Genomic DNA, 20924 nt, shown 5'->3' with positions numbered 1-20924 from the left:
TGCAGTTTAGTAACACTTACAGGTTTTGTCCCTCCCCCAGTCTGTAACTGGATAAACACAACAGACTGATGAGCTCATCTCTCTGCCACTCTGCTCTCTCCTCCTATCAGCATGTCCCATGTTAGCACATAAGCACTGCAGCACAACTGATTGGCTCCTTGTGCTGCTCCCCCCCCTCTCCCAGTATAGGTTATGTTGTATAGGGAGTGCATGAAATTTAAATAAAAAAATAATAATGATGTATTAACCTCTTTACGACCACCTGCTGCAGATGTACTGCGGCAGGCAGCTGCTCTCAGGTAAATCGCCATACATGTACAGCACTCGCTCGTCAGCGGGGACTCCGATGCACGGGGTAGGCAGCTCTGATAGCCGCCTGACATCGCTCCCCGCTGAGAGAGAGAAGGACGGTCAGTTGTTGTAAACACAGCCAACCGTTCTTCTCCCTGGAATGATCACAGAGTGCCTGTGATCCTTCTATATAGGATCACAGGTCTCTATGATCGTTTTAACTCCCCTAGGCTAAAATTTAACCCTTTGATCACCTATAATGTTAACCCCTTCCCTACCAGTGTCATTATTACAGTAACAGTGCATATTTTTAGCACTGATTACTGTGGTAATGTCACTGGTCCCCCCAAAAGTGTCAAAAATAAGGTGTCCGAACTGCGGGACTGCAATGTCGCAGTCCCGCAAAAAATCGCAGATCGCCGCCATTACTAGTAAAAAAAAAAAAAAACAATAAAAAATGACATAAATCTTTCCTCTAGTTTGTAGACGTGATAACTTTTGCGCAAACCAATCAAAATACACTTATTGCGATTTTTTTTTTTTTTTACCAAAAATATGTAGCAGAAAACAAATTGGCCTAAAACGTTAAAAATTTTTGATTTTTAAATATTTTTTTTTTTAGAATGTTATATAAAAGAGTGTGAAAAATATTGTTTGTTTTTTTTTTTCAAAATTGCCGCACTTTTTTTGTTTATAGCGAAAAAAATAAAATCGCACAGGTGATCAAATACCACCAAAAGAAAGCTCTGTTTGTGGGGAAAAAAGGATGTAAATTTCGTTTGGGTACAGCATCGCACGACCGCGCAATTGTCCGGTAAAGTCACGCAGTGCCGAATCACAAAATAGGGCCTGGTCATTTAGGCAAATCCTTCCGGTCTTAAAGTGGTTAATGAATACAGATCTGCATTAATGTGTCTCTTTATTTGTATCTGGAGTCCGGATTGAACTTTGGTCACCTGGTGGAGCGACATTTCACATTTACGCGTTTACAAGTTATACATGAATGGTTTTTATACAATATTTATTTTGTAAAATGAAGATTTTATACACGGTGCATCCATGGCACAAATCCTAAGGCAGTATTAATCCCAAAATCAAAAATGTATTATATCGCAGCTTATCAATCATTAGATGTGATGGCTGCATTCGTTTTCTTATTTTATTTATTTATTTTTTTTTAACCTCAGTCTTCCCCTGGTGATCTGGCCAGTAACACACCTCCTTTATTAGCGCGCCCCCCTCACTCTGGATGAAGGAGCACAGGGGGCACCTCTGGACAGTCTGTCTTGTCAGTCTAGGGCAGGGGTGTCAAACTCAATTTCATCGCCGGCCACATTAGCATTATGGTTGCCCTCAAAGGGCCGCTTATATCTGTAAGATTAAATATCCAGAACACCCCCCTTACACCCTTACATGAGATGTCAAGAGCCCCCCCCCCCACCATCATCATAAGTCAAGAGTCACCCACTCTTCCTTACAGCACAATGCACCCCCTTACCTTGTGCTACTGCCAGGAAGAAGATGCAGGTGGATCTGGAGAAAAGAAATTGCAAGGTCTGGAGGAGGACCAGAGGAGGGCTACAGAGTCTGCTGAATGCTGAGACCAGGGGAGGCAGAGACAAGGTGGTGTTGTGGCTGCACAGAGAGGGGCAGGATCTGTAGGAGGAGTTCTGCCCTCCTCTCTGCTGCAGACTGCTGAGAAGGCGAGGGGGGGGGATGGGCAATGAAAAGCCTTTCTGCAGCATCACAGAGAAGCACAGGATCTGGCAAAGGAGTTCTGTCCTTTCTGCTGCCGACTACTGAGAAAAGGTGAGGGTAGAGACAGGGGGGGGGGGGCGGTGGGTGTGCAGCAACTGCAGGAGAGGTGCGAGGGCCGCATTGACACCTGTGGTCTAGGGGTAAGAGGGGATGTTAGGTGTACTAGCAGATTTAGGTACACTAACAAATTGAAGCTGAACTCCAGCTCACAATTACAGCAGTTTTTTTTATTTTTGGGATAAAGGTTTTTTGTAAATAAATCAAAGCTGATCATTGTAAGCACCCCTGTCAATAGTAAATGGTTTGTCTCAACCCCGTAACATCCACGGGACAGCTTCTTCTGCTGAAATACAGCGCCTTGAAAAAGTATTCATACCCCTTGAAATTTTCCACATTTTGTCATGTTACATCCAAAAACCTAAATGTATTTTATTGGGATTTTATGTGATAGACCGACACAGAGTGGCACATCATTGTGAAGTGGAAGGAAAATTATAAATGGTTTTCAACAATTTTTACTAATAAATATGTGAAAAGTGTGGCGTGCATTTGTTTTCACCCCCCTTTACTCTGATACCCCTAACTAAAATCTAGTGAACCAATTGCCTTTAGAAGTCACCTAATTAGTAAATAGAGTCCACCTGTGTGTTATTTAATCTCAGTATAAATACAGCTGTTCTGTGAAGCCCTCAGAGGTTTGTTAGAGAACCTTAGTGAAGGAGGAGGGTGTAATGTGCAGCACAGTGCAGTGGTCGGGGGGATGTAACAAACAGCTCAACATAAAGAGTGCGGTGGGCAGAACTAATAAGGGTATAGCCCGGATTACAGGGTGTAGTGGGCAGAAGCATGCAATTTATTACAGAGCATACAGATTGCAGGTGTGAGGATTTCATGTGCTGATATCCAGGGGTGACCAGATCTGAACATGTAAAAGGAGGGATATGTGGCGCTGGCTGGGGGCAAGTAGGATTTAAATCTAACAAATATCAGTGATAGAAAATATATATATATATATATATATATATATATATATATATATAAATAAAGTGCTAGGAGTGCAAAGAATGTATAAGCGAGTGTATAGACCAATTGTAAATCCAAAAAGGCTACAAATACCAAATACTATAGCTAAAAAATTGTAAATATAAACCAAAAAAAAAAAAACACATCAATAAAGTGATAAAGTATAAAAAGGTGACATTTGTGCAAAAAAAGTGAATGATTATATATATAAAATTTTGGGGGAAAAAAAATAATAATTTGATCTATAAAAATTGCAAAATTGAATTAAAGTCCACAATAATTATAAAATTATCCAGGTGACATCTGTGCAAAAAGTGAATGATTTTATATGAAATAATTTGATCAATAAAAATTGCAAAATTGAATTAAAGTCCGCAATAATTATAAAATTATCCAGGTAACATCTATGCAAAAAGGGAAAGATTTATATATATTATTTGATCAATAAATATTGCAAATAAATTAAAATCCACAATAATTATAAAATTAAAAAAATCCATATGAAAAATTAACCACTTCCCGCCCGCCCTATAGGCAAATGACGGCGGGAATGTGGTTGAGTTATCCTGACCGGACGTCATATGACGGCGGCAGGATAACACCGCTCTGGGCGCCCCCCGGGGGCGCGCAGAGCGGCGATCGGTGATGCGAGGTGTCAGCCTGAAACCCTGCATCTCCGATCTCGGTAAAGAGCCTCTGACGGAGGCTCTTTACCATGTGATCAGCCGTGTCCAATCACGGCTGGTCACATAGTAAATAGGAACAGCCGTTGATCGGCTTTCCTTAGTTCGTGCCTGACAGGCACGAGTAAAGGAGCGCCGATCGGCGGCTCCCCTGACAGGGGGGGGGGGTCGGCACTGGTAATCAGATCATTGATTACCAGTGCAGAACCCCGGGGGGGGATGCCACTAGATCCACCAGGGATGCCCACTATGACCCCAGGGATGCCCACTATGACCCCAGGGATGCCCACTATGACCCCAGGGATGCCCACTATGGCCACCAGGGATGGCAATCAGGGCTCAGGGAGCCCCCTATTGCCCTCCCCATCAGTGCTGCCCACCAGTGCCCTCCCTATCAGTGCTGCCCACAAGTGCCCATCATTGCCATCCTTGAATGTCACCCACCAGTGCCCATTATTGCCCACCGGTGCTGCCTATCAGTGCCCATCAGTGCCGCCCCTCAGTGCCGATCAGTGCTGCCCATCAGTGCCCACCAGTGCCGCCTATCAGTGCCCATTAGTGCCCGTCAGTGCCACCTATCAGTGCCCGTCAGTGCCACCTATCAGTGCCCATCAATGCCGCCTATCAGTGCCCAGCAGTGCCACCTATCAGTGCCCACCAATGCTGCATATCAGTGCTACCTATCAGTGCCGCATATCAGTGCCGCCTATCAGTGCCACCCCATCAGTGGCACCCCATCAGTGCCACCCCATCAGTGCCTCCTCATCAGTGCCTGTCAGTGCAGTCTCATCAGTGCTCATCAGTGCAGGAAAAAACATATTTATTTACAAAATTGTATAACATAAACAAAAAAATTTTTTTTTTTTCAAACTTTTCGGTCTTTTTTTATTTGTTTAGCAAAAAGTAAAAATCGCACAGGTGATCAAATACCACCAAAAGAAAGCTCTGTTTGTGGGGGGAAAATGACATAAATTTGGTGTAGGTACAGTGTTGCATGACCGCGCAATTGTCATTCAAAATGCAACAGCGCTAAAAGGGGAAAATTGGCCTGGGCGGGAAGGGAGGGAAGTGCCCTGTATTAAAGTGGTTAATAAATTGCCAGTGGTTAATCAGTCTTCAAAGTGAATCATGACTGTGAGGGCACTCGTGCTCCCTCTCTCTCCCAGGATCTCACTCACCAGAAAGAGGAACCCCTACAGACCAGATCTGTGTAGCTGTACAAAGAAGACTTGACCCAAACTAAGTGCAATTATAATAAGATTTATTATTAACACAGCAAAAAATACATCACACTTCCTAAATATTAAAAGTCCATTCTCTTGTGACAACGTGCAAATGAATAAACTTTGAAGTGACTTGAAACGAATTGTGATTCCTGTAACTCGATAAATTGTGTATGACCACCACGTGAAACGATCCCCACCACCGACAAGCTGTTCTTCTTACCAGATAGACAGATATATACGTGAGTGGATGGATGATACAGCTACTCACTCCCCATGCAGCTTCACCCAAAGTGTGTGTGTAAGCCGCTTACCAGATATCAATGTGGTTGAGCATGGGAATAAACATCTCATCTCTTCAGAATCGAGGCTGTCTGTTGGTGTGGCGATCCCAATACAAAGTATAGTGTCTCCTTGTGACTCCGCAACGAATATGTAAGGAATGCAAGAGGACCAAATAGTGCATTACCCCCGATTTATTTAAAAAATAAAAGCAATTGCACTTACATGTCTCTGAATAGTCACAGGCATATACGTAGGAAAGTTGAATGATTACAGGAACGCTCCCGTGTCCGGCTGCAGCAACGGACGACCGGGATGACGTGAGTGACGGCGCGACACGCCCTATCTCGGTGGAAGTCTCGTAAGAGGAAACGCGTCAGAGAGGAGGCGTGTCGCGCCGTCACTCACGTCATCCCGGTCGTCCGTTGCTGCAGCCGGACACGGGAGCGTTCCTGTAATCATTCAACTTTCCTACGTATATGCCTGTGACTATTCAGAGACATGTAAGTGCAATTGCTTTTATTTTTTAAATAAATCGGGGGTAATGCACTATTTGGTCCTCTTGCATTCCTTACATATTCGTTGCGGAGTCACAAGGAGACACTATACTTTGTATTGGGATCGCCACACCAACAGACAGCCTCGATTCTGAAGAGATGAGATGTTTATTCCCATGCTCAACCACATTGATATCTGGTAAGCGGCTTACACACACACTTTGGGTGAAGCTGCATGGGGAGTGAGTAGCTGTATCATCCATCCACTCACGTATATATCTGTCTATCTGGTAAGAAGAACAGCTTGTCGGTGGTGGGGATCGTTTCACGTGGTGGTCATACACAATTTATCGAGTTACAGGAATCACAATTCGTTTCAAGTCACTTCAAAGTTTATTCATTTGCACGTTGTCACAAGAGAATGGACTTTTAATTTTTTCACTTTATTTACAATTGTATGCATTGTTTATATATTTGTGGAATACAAGTTTAGCGCACCAACCCTTTTTTTACATTTACATCACATACATATCTTGGTAGCAGCTTTACGCACGTTTATCAGCGCACCTTTATTTTTTCACTACTTCCTAAATATTGGCTCATTAAATTAACATACACCCTACACCCCTTCCCCTTACTTATTGTGTACCGTATATACTCGAGTATAAGCCGACCCGAGTATAAGCCGAGGCCCCTACTTTTACCACAAAAAAGATGGGAAAAATCATTGACTCGAGTATAAGCCTAGGGTGAGAATGCAGGGCGGCGGGCATGGTGCAGGAGAATGCAGGGTACTGGCATGGTGCAGGAGAATGCAGGGTACTGGCATGGTGCAGGAGAATGAAGGGTACTGGCATGGTGCAGGAGATTGCAGGGTACTGGCATGGTACAGGAGAATGCAGGGTACTGGCATGGTGCAGGAGAATGCAGGGTACTGGCATGGTACAGGAGAATGCAGGGTGACTGGCATGGTACAGGAGAATGCAGGGTGACTGGCATGGTGCAGGAGAATGCAGGGTACTGGCATGGTGCAGGAGAATGCAGGGTACTGGCATGGTACAGGAGAATGCAGGGTACTGGCATGGTGCAGGAGAATGCAGGGTACTGGCATGGTACAGGAGAATGCAGGGTGACTGGTATGGTACAGGAGAATGCAGGGTGACTGGTATGGTACAGGAGAATGCAGGGTACTGGCATGGTGCAGGAGAATGCAGGGTACTGGCATGGTACAGGAGAATGCAGGGTACTGGCATGGTACAAGAGGATCCGGGGTTGTGGGCATATTACAGGAGATGCAGTGCTGTGGGCATGGTACAGGTGAACTATGTAGTATGCCCGCAGCCCTGCATAATGGCAGGTAGTGTCACTTACCTGTTCCAGAGACGCCTTCATTTTAAAAATGTCACCGCCCGGCGCTGACATTTCATTGCGCACGCGCCGCCGGCGCTCGTATACTTTCGGCTATTCCGGCCTCTCCCGAGCGGCGGTGGCGCGTGCGCGGTGACATGTATGCGCCGGGCGGCGCCATTTTTAAAGCTTAAACACGTCGGAGTGGCCAGGGACTTTTTTTTTTTTCTTGACTCGACTATAACCCTAGGGGGACGTTTTCAGCACAAAAAAATGTGCTGAAAAACTCGGCCTTATACTCGAGTATATACGGTAATTATATTTGGCAGCGCCAATTACCTCTACACTCATCTACTTACTGATATAGTTTACACTATATTTTGAGGTAGGCAGCAGCCATTCTACAATTTTTTATCAACCCTTTATCCATTAGCGTGGAAATCCTGACCTATATACAGCAAAAAAACATTCAACACCACAACCAAAGTACAAGCAAAAGTGAAATGTGTAACAGTTTAAAGCCTAGTGAAAAACTACCTAACTAAAGTGGGGTACACACTATAAGAAAACCAGGCGGACAATCATCTGATTTTCCTCATTGTCTCACAGTAAATCGGAACAGATAAAAGAAAATTTGTACGAAAATGTCTTCTTTTATGTTGTTTATTGTTTCTGCGCAGTCCTTCGTTTCTGATTTTTTTTTTTTTGTACAAAAAATTGTACAAAAAGGGTACACATTAAACAAAAATCATTTTTTCTGTTCCCATACAAAAAAAACTCTGGAGCTCGTTCCTTTGGAAATTTTCGTTCAGAAGGTCGGAATCGGCTGTAGAAAGTTGTGAACACACTACATGAAAATCATACAAAAGTTCTTCGGACGAAAATGTTTGCCTGATTTTCCTATAGTGTGTCTGAGAGCCATAACACACTATGATACACTATATATACAAGCAAGGGGAAAGATTGGGTAAAGCAGGGTCAGGTATGAGGTACAAGGAAGAGTCCCCCTTTAGAGAAGGGCCTTAACCCTAGTAGAGAGTAGTGTTTTTGATGTTTTTTATCTTGAAATGTACCTTGGTGTCCTTCACTAAGGTCTATACATTGGAAAATGTCAGCCACAGCCTCGGTTAGTGCCTATCCCTGATCTTCAACCAGAGCTGTCAGGGCCTGTTGATGTCTTCTGGAAACCAGGCTACACAGTGGAAGCACCGGAGTCACTGATCCTATATGTTGTGACTTCATTGTAGACTTGGCTAATAGAAGAATGCCCCAAAAGGCTCCACAGGTGTATAGAAGAAGGACCTTTATGTGTTACCCCATATACAGTAAGCCCCAAACTCACATATTTCATTAACACAAATACATTGTGAAAGGTGTGAATGCAGCCTCAATGTAAAACGTCACCGGTGAGTACCGGTTCACACTACACGGTTTGGCAACTGTATCCAATTTTGAACAGAAATCACACCACATTCCTGTTCAAATCACATGCGATTCTTCAGCAGTGAAATTTGAGCCATTATTCTGTATGCCTCAAATCGCACCAAAATCACGCAGGACCCTTTTTTTTGGCCGCACCAGAATTGGATCGCATGGGTGTGAACACCCATGCGATCCAATTCTGCAAATCACACTGCATTTTTACAAACCAATTTCAGAGTGTCGTTAACCCTAACATATACACGCTAGCAGCGGTTTGCATGAACAGGGTGCAATTTGGATGCAATGCAGAATTTGCTGCGAGTTTGAAGCACACAAGTGTGAACCGGCACAGAACTGTTACACGATGACAGACCTATTGTGTACCTATTACTATAGGGCCCGTTCTTCTCTCTATGGGTTGCTCCAGGCTGGGATGTTCCACTCTACAGATGAACTCTCCCCCCTGGTCTCTCTGGAATGATGGGGTGAATGTCAGAGATGACTTATAGGAGAAGGTCTTATCTTTCTGCTCCTTCTTATCAGAGACTTTGTAGGCATCTTTAGGTAGCTCGGTTACAATGGGAGGTGAGTCTGTTCCGGGTTCCTTCTTAAGCCAGCTCACTTTCAGATGATCTGGGAAATATCCGGAGATATCACAGGTCAGAGAGGCCTCTTTACCTTCTTCCAGGTGTGGAATTTTGATGTCTCCAACTTGTGGACGCCAGGGCAGATCTGCAACACAAAGTTATTTACAAGACATACAAGTCAGTTCATATTTCCCAATGGGTTGGATTCTCTAAAAAACAATGTTGTAAGTATTCCATGCAGAAGAACGTACAGGTGGGATCACTTTCTTTTGGATGCTACTGGAAAAGCATGTGAAAACAGGTAGTGCTGTTATGTAACGGTATCAGCCAAATGATTAGACCAGTGGTGATGTGCAATTTCTACTTTACTTAACAATGTGGAACGTAGATTACACAGGTGATCATGTGAACAGAGGTTTTCAGTACAAAACAGCAATATGAGGAAGGGAGAAACATTCATAAAACACGTGAAAACAATTCTATTGCAGTTCTAATAATGGCCACTAGATGGCAGCAGAGTGTTCTGAGTTCAGTTTACTGATAGGATAAAGATCTGAAGATTCTCACGTGTTCCAAGAGATTGATTGTTCATTCAGCAGACTGTGAGCTGAGGGGATTTCCTGCTGGCACAGACTTCACACAGGCGCTGCTGATGCTGACTTTGGTCAGGAGGCTCTGGGGGCCATAGATAGGACCAACCCACTGCTTGGACAGCTTCTCCACATGGACTGTAACAGAGTCCTCTCCAGTGACTGGGGCTTGGATAGATGCTGCGTGCTCTTGTGCTCACTGCTGGTGGCCCACACACCAGACTGATCGAATGAGGACCCAGCACTTGGGGACAGCTCACTTGCCCAGTCACTGCTGTCCCATCAGGCAGGATCTCTCTGAGCACAGGAAGCTGGGCAGAGCTGGCATTTATACTCCCTGGGCGTGTCCTGGAATGCTGGGAGCCCAGAGGATTGTGGGGAATCGAGTTAAAGGGACTTGTACCTACATCTGGATAAAGGGGCACACCACTACAGTGCCACATAGAAACTTACTACTCATTTTAAAACGAAACTCCTGATTTGGAGTTGCCAAGACCTGTAAGACTTGAATGCCCATTTTGTCTAGGGGGAACATAAAAATCTAAAAATCAACTATACCTGCCTAATTTTTCACTCCTGTAGGCTTCCTCCCAGCTGCATAATCGTTCCCCTGAAGCCACTTGGCTTTGCTTTCGATCGCAGGAACTCTATCATTGTAAAGTGAGGATGCAGAGGGTCCACCCAGGAAAGAGAAGAGTGTTGACAGCCAGGGCAACAAGGAATATGGTAAGTAAAGTCAGGGCTGGCGCCAGCATAGGACAGAGTTGGGGGGGGGGGTGCTAAAATCTGAATCTCCAGTCACATACTGCGGATTTGGATGTCCAACCTTGCTTCAGCCATGTGTTTTTTAAATGTGTGTGACGCCACCAATCACTTCCATAATTGCCACAATGTCTCCCCCCCCCCCCCCTCCGCTATCCCACCTGCAGGCCTGGTGTGATCATGGCAGGTGTCGCTGGGAAGGATGGCGGGAGCTCAACGAACATTCATCTGCTGAGCCTCCCTCCTGAGCACAGACCAGGAAGTGATGTGTATGATGTCACTTCCTGGACCGGTGCTGTCATCCTGCAAGAGCAGCTCAGAAACAAAAAGCGACAATTCAGAAATAAAAACAATATTTTTTTTTCTACTTTCTGCTATATAACATTCCCCAAAAAAATGTTTTAAAATCAAATGTTTTCATCATTTTAGGCCATTATGTATTCTGCTACATATCCAAAAAAAAAACCCAATAAGTGTATTTTAATTGGTTTGTGCAAAAGTTGTCACATCTACAAACTAGGGGAAAGATTTATGTCATTTATTTTTATTTATTTCTTTTACTAGTAATGGCCGTGATCTGCGATTTTTAGCAGGACATTGTGGCGGACAGATCGGACCCCTAACTGACATTTTTGACACCTTTGGGGGGACCAGTGACATTTCTACAGTAATCAGTGCTAAAAATATGTAATAATGACACTGGCAGGGAAGGGCTTAACACCAGGGGCGATTAAAGGGTTAAATGTGTCCCTGGGGGGTGCTTTCTAACTGTGTAGGGGGATGGGCTTGCTGCATGAACACAGAGACAGGTGTTCCCAAATAGCAGAAACACAGGATCCCTGTGAGCCTTGTTTACTTTGGCAGACCGCTGTTCTGTCTCTATGGAGAGCCATCCCGGTTGGCTGGCGGATATCGCGTCTACGGGACCTGCTGATTGGTTTCCACTCTGTAGGTAGGGACATGTAAGGTAGGTAAGGTGCAGACGAACACAGGATCCCTGTGTTCATAACTGACAGAACTGTGGGCTGCCGTGTTTACAACAGCAGACCACCGTTCTGTCTCCACGGGGGAGTAATCGCGAGTGCCCGGCGGTAATCGCAGCCGCCAGATCCGCTGACCAGCTTCCCCCTGGACGGTCCCGTGAAGTGATGTACAGTACAGGTATTTGGTGGGACAGAGCAGTAAATCTATGGCGGCTGGTCAGCAAGTGGTTAAAGTAGAGCAATTTCAAGTCACTTCCTGTTTGGTCACCAGGACAAGGAGAATTTTCTTCAGCAGAGATAAAGATGGGTAGACAAACAAAAAATACAGAGGACCAAAAAATATGTATTGGCCGGAGTTAGACGTTAATGAACCAAAAAGCTGACACTCACATTATGCATGATATGATGAAACATATGTCTGAATAAATGGATGGTTTCATTTAACCTCTTTACGACCGCCCGCCGCAGATATACTGTGGCAGGCAGCCGCTCCCAGGCGAATCGCCGTACATTTACGGCGCTCGCTCTCAGGAGGCTAGGGGGCAGGCGTGCACCGCCGGCGGCGCACTTCCACCCCCCACTCGTCAGCGGGGAAGCCGATGCAGTGGGCAGGTGTCTCCGATTGCCGTCTGACACCCGCGATCGTTCCCCGCTGAGAGAGAAGAACGGTCAGCTGTTGTAAACACAGCTGACCGTTCTTCTCCCTGGAATGATCACAGAGCGCCTGTGATCCTTCTATATAGGATCACAGGTCTCTATGATCATTTCACAAGCCACGCCCCCCCCCACAGTTGGAATCACTCCCCTATGCTTACATTTAACCCCTTGATCACCCACAATGTTAACCCCTTCCCTGCCAGTGTTGTTATTACAGTAACAGTGTATATTTTTAGCACTGATTACTGTAGTAATGTCACTGGTCCCCCCAAAAGTGTCAAAAATGTCAGTTAGGTGTCTGTCCGCCGCAATGTCACAGCCCTGCAAAAAATCGCAAATTGCCGCCATTACTAGTAAAAAAAAAAAAAAACACTAAAAATTACATAAATCTTTCCCGTAGTTAGTAGACGCAAGAACTTTTGCGCAAATCAATCAAAATATGATTTTTACCAAAAATATGTAGCAGAAAACAAATTGGCCTAAAATTTTGATTTTTTGATTTTTGAGAATGTCATATAGCAGTAGAATGTGAAAAATATTGTTTTTTTTTTTTTTTTTTTCACAATTGTCGCTCTTTTTTGTTTATAGCGCAAAAAAAAAAAAAAAATTGCACAGGTAATCAAATACCACCAAAAGAAAGCTCTATTTGTGGGAAAAAGAGGACATCAATTATATTTGGATACAGCGTTGCACGACCGCGCAATTGTCCGTTAAAATAACGCAGTGCCGAATCGCAAAATAGTGCCTGGTCAATAAGGGGGAAAATCCTTCCAGTCTTAAAGTGGTTAAAATAAAATATTATTTAAACACTTTTGTTTTAATTGTTCTCTGGAATGACAGTCTTCATATTACTATATTTATGCTCTTTGTTGTATGTTCTTCCTTACCTCTTACAGTCAGTGTTCTGGTCTCCGGTTCATCTACAGATTCGTGTTTCCATGTTACAGCGACTTTGGTCTGCAGATCATTAAAGACATTCACAGGAATTTTTCCAACACTGGTGACACCATGTGTGAGATCTTCACATTTTTTAAAGTTGTTGGTGCTTTGTATTTCGGACGTTTTGTCTTTATGTTCACATGTCCATTCTATATCAATATTTTCCGGGTAAAACTTCATTAGATTGAGGGTGAAGAGAGCACGAGAGGAATACCCCATAGTGATCTCTATAGGCTCCACCATCTGGGGTTTAGCTGAAAAACACAAACAGAGTCTTATGGAATATCTAAACCCAAGAACATAAAATGGAATTTATTGCAATTTACCAAACCTTAGATATGACAACTGCATTCATTTTCTTTTCTCTTATTTCTTTGATTTTGTTTTTTACCTGGTGATCCTGCCAGTAACACACTTTCTGTCCTATGGTGACAATACAGCCTCCCTACTGTACTGTATCCATGGAGGAGAATCATTATCTCTCTAGGCCTAGGACATGAAGTGTGTAAGGGCTACCTCTGCAATTCAAGGTGATAACCTGGGCTGGGCTGATAACACTGCTTGAGAAAAGACTGCAGATTGCACAGAACAGCTCTGGATTTCTGACAGGATCAACAGTTTTTTTTTTTTTTTTGCACTTATCATAATATTAATATTGTTAAGAGATAAAAGAGAAGGAGGGGGGGGGGGGGGGGACTTTCTAAACGGGTACCGTCATGAGACCAATATAATAATCCAAAAATATAAAATCAAGGTGTATTTTATTGAAACAATCTCAGTAAAAACATCCCTTTAGAAAGTCCCCCACTGTCGCCCCCTCCTTCTCTTTTATCTCTTATTCATACCATTGGGACGTGGGTGCCTTTATTCATAGTATCCCATTAATTACCTTCCCTTTTGAGCCTGTCTTATTTCTTGTCTTATTGATATTGTTATTGGATGGATAAATGCTGAACAGTGTGATTCCTCTCTATGACATGAATATTTTCCTTCTATTGGACATGTAGCCTTAACCATAGATGATTCTTGGTAGCTATGTTTTCTGAACCTTGTGTTTTTGCACCTATGGTCTATTGGTATTTATTTTCATTTGGGGGCCTGTGAGCTCCTTCTACCTGTGCATACGCTTTGTACATTTCTGAATATACCAGTATAGGTCCTGTGGCATGGCCAATTACTTTTTCTTTGGTGTTTCTATTGAGGGTGTATATATATATTTTTTTAGAAAGCCTGCTACACATCTGGATCCTGAGGAAGCCCAAAGTATGGGTGAAACATGTCAATACATTGCATTATAGGATGAGCTGCAGTACACCTCTTCTAAAGATGATGCGAACAGTTTGCTGAAGACGAGCAAACTAAGGACTTGGATTACTGGAACCATGTCCTGTGGTCTGATGAGACCAAGATAAACTTATTTGGTTCAGATGGTGTCAAGCGTGTGTGGCGGCAACCAGGTGAGGAGTACAAAGACAAGTGTGTCTTACCTACAGTCAAGCATGGTGGTGGAAGTGTCATGGTCTGGGGCTGCATGAGTGCTGCCAGCACTGGGGAGCTACAGTTCATTGAGGGAACCATGAATGCCAACATGTACTGTGACATACTGAAGCAAAGCATGATCCCCTCCCTTCGGAGACTGGGCCGCAGGGCAGTATTCCAACATGCTAATGACCCCCAAACACACCTTCAAGACGACCACTGCCTTGCTAAAGAAGCTGAAGGTAAAGGTGATGGACTGGCCAAGCATGTTTCCAGACCTAAACCCTATTGAGCATCTGTGGGGCATCCTCAAATGGAAGGTGGAGGAGCGCAAGGTCTCTAACATCCACCAGCTCTGTGATGTCATCATGGAGGAGAGGAAGAGGACTCCAGTGGCAACCTGTGAAGCTCTGGTGAACTCCATGCCCAAGAGGGTTAAGGCAGTGCTGGAAAATAATGGTGGCCACACAAAATGTTGACACTTTGGACCCAATTTGGACATTTTCACTTAGGGGTGTACTCACTTTTGTTGCCAGCGGTTTAGACATTAATGGCTGTGTGTTGAGTTATTTTGAGCGGATAGCAAATTTACACTGTTATACAAGCTGTACACTCACTACTTTACATTGTGGCAAAGTGTCATTTCTTCAGTGTTGTCACATTAAAAGATAGAATAAAATATTTTCAAAAATGTGAGGGGTGTACTCACTTTTGCGAGATACTGTATAAATGCATAAGGAGGATATGCTCCTCCTTAGAGGGGGGTACGATCCCATGTATAAATACCTAAGGGGGGGATATGATTACCATATAGTAAACTTGGTGCAGAGGTGTTACCTTTCAAGTCATTACAGAGGACATGGGGACACTCCACATCTGGAGGAAAAGAGATTAAACCTTCACATACAAAAAGGCTTCTTCACAGTAAGAGATGTGAAAATGTAGACTAGATTCCCTCAGGAAGCCAGCTTAATAGGTTTATTAGTTTAAAAAAAGAGCTGGATGCAATCCCATATGTACAAAAATAGTACAATAATTAGATAGTAACATTAATAGGTAATAACACCAGATATTGTTGATCCAGGAAATATCCAATTGCATTTGGGGGATCTGGAAGGAGTATTTTCCCTCACTTGAGCAAATTATATCATGCTTCATAGTATTGTTTTTTTTTTTTGCCTTCGTCTAGATCAACTGTGGGTATAGGATTGTGTATATGAAGTTTTTCCATTTATTTATTTTGCCGAAGTTGGAAGATTTCTTGCTGCAAATAGTGGTTGCCAGATGGGACATTATTCCATGCTCTAGCTCAATATTAGGTCACAAGGCCCCCACGATCTTCTTCCTGGCCAATTCAATGGGGTTGATTTACTAATATTAAAGAACACAAATCTGGTGCAGCTGTGCATAGTAACTTCTAACTTCAGTTTGTTCAAAGAGACGTATGGCTTTTTTTTCCAACTAATTTTACTTACCCAGGAGAATGCAGCATCAGTCCGATGCTTCATCTGTCCCCCCTGGCACCTTTACACTGAGAACCGAGCAGGGGTGGACTGACAACTCATGGGGCCCCCGGGCAATCAGAGATGAGTAATGAGTAAGCGGCCATTCGAGCCGTGAAACGCGTCTACCTTGGACATATTCTGTTCCTCACACTGTCTGTTTATCCTGGATACTTTTGAAGAATAAAGACTTTTCATTTGATTTCAATCATCTGATTGCGGCTTCACATTTCTACTTTAGCCCCCTGTGTCCACACTCAAGCCACACAAAGCCCCACCTACAAATTGCAGCTAAGCCACATAGAGTGGGCATTTAAATATCTACCACAGCATAGCCTGCATGGAAGTTCCTGGCTTCTTTCTGTAGTGTGTAACCTCTCATGGGTCCTCCTACTGACCCTGGGCCCTCGGGCAGTGCCCTAATCCCCGAATGGTCAGTCCGCTTGGTTCTGACAGCCCCCCAAGCAGAGAGTTGCTTCCTCATTGTTCACTGGAGTGCTGAGCCGTGGAAGAGGGGGGAGGGGGATCACTAAGAGGCTGAGCCGGGTGTTGGTCCAGGCACATGGCGGATTACGACTTCCATTGTCGTAATAACGAGGTGCCTGGACTGACATCTGTGACATCTGAAAACGGGTCACAGGAGTGCAAAACAAATTGCACTCCTGTGATCCATAGAAGTACAGCCAAACGAGCTTTGGCCGTACATTTCCTTTAAGCTTTGACAATAAAACCTGGAAGCTGATTGGTTTCTATCAGAGCTGCAGCAAATTTTGCACTGTTAGTACCTAATTTAAAAAATGTAGATACATTACAATGGTCAAAACCTTTATTTTTCCTAGTGAAAACCCCCATTTGCTCTTCCAGTTCATGACAAAACTGACCAATGAATAATTTGCATTTTTTAAGCTTGTGTGGTGCATGACCTTTTGGATGATATGCATCATCACTCACGTAATTGCCTATATTTGGACTTAAAAGTAAAAATTTAGACAATCATGTCCTTTATGACCCAATGCACCCATAAATACAGGGTGTCCAATAATTAGTTCACTTGGTCACCACAGGTCACCTAGAGAGTGGAATTGAGCCTGGACTACCATAGAAGGTTTATATAGAACTGGCAGGGGCTGGGGCTGACTGGCAACTTTCAGCCCAGAGGGCAAGTACAAACCAGAGGCCCATGGTGCAGTGACTCGGCCCCCCTCCCACTCTCCCTCTTCCGGGCCTCCTCCTGACCCCCATTCGAGACTAAAGCTCAGCTCCAGGAACTATCTACTCACCGGGCGAATCCGGGTTCCCGACCTGGCCAGCAGGGGTAGTTGAGGGGAGCTGGGACTGCCTGGGGAAGGAGAGTCTCCAGTGGGGGATGGACCTGGCCTCTGATCAGACACAGTTTACACCATCTATGCTTTGGGGAGGGGCTTGGGCTCTGTCCCTGTCTTCATCCCGCACTCAGTAGGTCAAAAGTGGGGACTTTTTACTTTCTCATCACCAGTAATCCTTTTGGCAAGTCTGTGGCAGAAGCAGTGCAGCCTTTTAACGGGGCATCAGAGCGGCCCAGGGGGCATTTGCCCCCCTGTTCCCTGGGCCAGTCCTCCCCTGGACAGGGGCATTCTAAAGGCCTATTCATCAAACACAAGACAAGTCAGATTTGTAAATGTGTGCTTCTTCCAGCGAATTTGACTTATCCCATGGCAGATAAATTTGCTGTCACCAGACCATTCATTTAAACAGCAACAACCTTACCATAAGATTATATTGTAGATGTATTTAACATATTTTATGCATGGTATTTTCATGTAAAAGCCCCCCTTGTATCCAAAAGTCAAGACTGCTGCTGGGAGCCACCATCTTGGATGTCAGTAGTCCCAGAAGACTCTGTCACTTAGGTAATGCTCTATAGCAGTGGTCCTCAACCCTGGCCTACAGGGCCCACTAACAGGCCAGCTTTTCAAGATAACTGAAATACATCCCAGGTGATATCATTTGCTGCTCAGTGATTGCAGTATTCTAGTCTGCATCTCCCCAAGGTAATACCTAAAATCTGGCCTGTTAGTGGGCCCTGTAGGCCAGGGTTGAGGACCACTGATCTATAGTATTTCCTTTACTTTCCCCCCAGTTACTGCATAGAAGGCTATGTAGGGAAGTAAGTGGAGGGGCAGAGGAGCTGGGCCAGCATAGACAGTGATTACACACTCCCAGAAGAGAGGAGGGATATGACATGCAAGGGGGAGAAGCTTAGCAAGGGAGTGGATCTTCCTGAAGTAGTAGAATTTGCTAGAAAGTTCAAAGGTATATTGCAAGCCACAAAGAAACTGCTTATGGAAAAGAAAAACACTGCAAGAAAAAAAAATCTTGATTGTTAGGTGTTGCTACCTGCAGATTTTGAAGTTGGTGACAGGATCTCTTTAAGGAATCACTGATGTGTGATATATTGGAATAAAACAAACACTCACCCTTTACAATAAGTCTTTCAGTTCTTCTCATGATGGGTTTCTCCAGAGAGGGGTGATCCACCCTACAGATGTATTCTGCCCCCTGGTGGACGCTCAGTGTGGGGAAGATGGTCAGACTGGCTGTACAGCTGTATGTGTTATTATCTCCTTTATTGGGAATTATTGTACTGATAACCATATTATCAGTCTCCTCACATAACTCCTGATACCGGCTTCTTCTCAGCCAGGTCACCGTGATGGAGTTGGGGAAATACTCAGAGATATGACACTGCAGGGTGACCGGGGTGTCATGGAATACGTTGGGTGTCTGTATCTCTTCCACCACTGGGGTCCATGGGTATCCTGCAAAACCAAAAAAGTGTACCGTCATTAGAGTTCAGTTTTGATCTCCCACATCTCCAAGAAGCAGAATATATAAACCTTGACTGCTCAGGAAGTTGACTAGAAGCATTTATCTTGGTGGACCTCCTAATTCTCACCTAGACAAAGGTCTTTAGATGCAACTGTAATTTTTTCATTCTCCACTGCCCACACTGTTTTATTCTTTATTTTGTGGGTTCTACCCCTTAAATTTCATACCATGCCTGAAGGATCTAGTATGAATTAAGGAGCAACACATACATGCATGTGACGGACTGCAAGCGGCTATATCGGGGTTATGGTGGCAACTGTCAGCCATAACCCTGGTATGCTCTGCGTAGTAAAAGCAATCCTAGTGGCTAATTAACTGCTGGATTGCTTTTACAGGAGGCGGAAGGCCCCCCCCCCCCTCCTGCCGACCTCCAGTGCCTCTCCAGGCTCTCCCATCCGCGTGGGGAGCCTGGCATCCGATCCACCAGCGCTTGCGCCTGCTTACAATAAAGGTGACCGGAGAACAGATTGTCTCTGATCACCTCCATTGTCTAGGACAGTGGTCTCCAAACTGTGGCCCTTTGTTTGCCTTTATCCCTTGTGGTACTATTCCACCAACTGACACCAGTGATGGGGCATCATTCCCCCTACTCTTTCCATTGATACCAACAATGGGGCACTATGCCTTCTATTAAAACTAATGATGTGGCACTGATGGCAGGGCATGTTCTACTCCCACTGGGCACAGTCTGGCCCCTCTGAAGTCTGAAGGACAGTAAACTGGCCATTTGCTTAGAAAGTTTGGAGACTGGAAGCGACAGCCATTTTCATCATTTGAGATCATATGAGCTCAATGGATGTTTTTTTTATCTTGTGTCTTCAAGGGTTCAAAGGGATATCTGGAGTTTTATAGACCCCAGATGTCTCCATAAAAACAACCTCTCTTGCTTTATTTCTATCACAAGAGATGTTTACATTTCTTGTGATAGGAATAAAATTGATAAATAAAGTTTAAAAAAATGAATGGGACAGTGTAAAAATTAAAAAAATTATAAAATTATATATATATATATATATATATATATATATATATATATATATATATATACATACAGTATATATATATATATATTTTTTTTTTAAACCGCCATCATGCTTGTGCGCAGGGATGAACACATACATAGGTCGCACACGCATATGTGTGTTTGCTCCACATATGTGAGGTATTGCCACAAACATTATAGCGAGAGCAATAATTCTTTGGCTAGACCTCCTTTGTGATTCTAAACTAGTAACCTATAGAAATTTTTTATAAAGCCTTGCCTATGGAGATATTAAAATATAGTATAGCATAGTTTGTCACCATTCCGTGAGCATGTGCAATTTTAGAGCGTGACATATTAGGTATCTTATCTATTTAGTCTGCATAACATCATCTTTTATATTGTAACAAAAAAATGTGGGTTATAAATTGTTTTTTTTCGCATTCTATTTCATTAAAGTGTACTTAGTTCCCCAAAAAATTGTTTTTGGAAAACCACTGCGCAAATACGATGTGACATAAAACAATTGCAAAGGCCACCATTTTATTCTCTAGGGCCTCTACTAAAAAAATATACATTTAGTATTTGGGGGTTCTACCGTAAGTAACTTTCCAGCCAAAAAAATCCAGATTTTTACAAATATACAAAAAGTGTCAGAAAAGGCCTGGTCTGGAAGTGGATATATGACGTTTAGCTGATGCAGAATGAGTAAATGTTTGTCTGAATGACTGAACAGCCAAGGTTCGAAGCAAACCTTAAAGTGTTTGTTACCCTAACACTTCATATTCCTGATTTGTGCCTGCTGTACCATGTACTTGTATGAGAGAGTCTCCTGTTCTCTCTGTATTGCTTCCTATGTGTGAAATCCCTGCTGTTCCTGCCAGTGCCCTTGTTTTACTATTAAAACCTGACCACACTAAGAGAGCACAGTGTGGTCAGTTCTCTAGCGGTGCTAGGAACTCAGCCTGCTCTCCTCCAATGATCAGACTTGTCCTGACACACACCTTCTGCACAGCCATTCACTGGGAAGCTCAGTGTGCTGCTGCTTC

The 20924-nt window shown here is 43.8% G+C and overlaps 1 protein-coding gene across 1 annotated transcript in view; it reads right to left on the bottom strand.

The window, feature by feature from the left end:
• Positions 1-20924, bottom strand: part of LOC309558540 (uncharacterized protein) — a 553938-nt gene that overhangs the window by 95967 nt on the left and 437047 nt on the right. The window contains exons 12-14 of the mRNA XM_082261619.1: positions 18482-18823; positions 12993-13298; positions 8904-9258 (exon numbers count right to left, since the gene is read on the bottom strand). Coding sequence (XP_082117745.1) covers positions 8904-9258; positions 12993-13298; positions 18482-18823 — 1003 coding nt within the window. The remainder of the gene's footprint in view (positions 1-8903; positions 9259-12992; positions 13299-18481; positions 18824-20924) is intronic.

Source organism: Pelophylax lessonae (genome assembly GCF_965119305.1).
Source record: "Pelophylax lessonae genome assembly, chromosome: 6".
Taxonomy (NCBI): Eukaryota; Metazoa; Chordata; class Amphibia; order Anura; family Ranidae; genus Pelophylax; species Pelophylax lessonae.
Note: the sequence above shows the minus strand (reverse complement) of the source record. Positions and strands in the feature narration are given on the sequence as shown.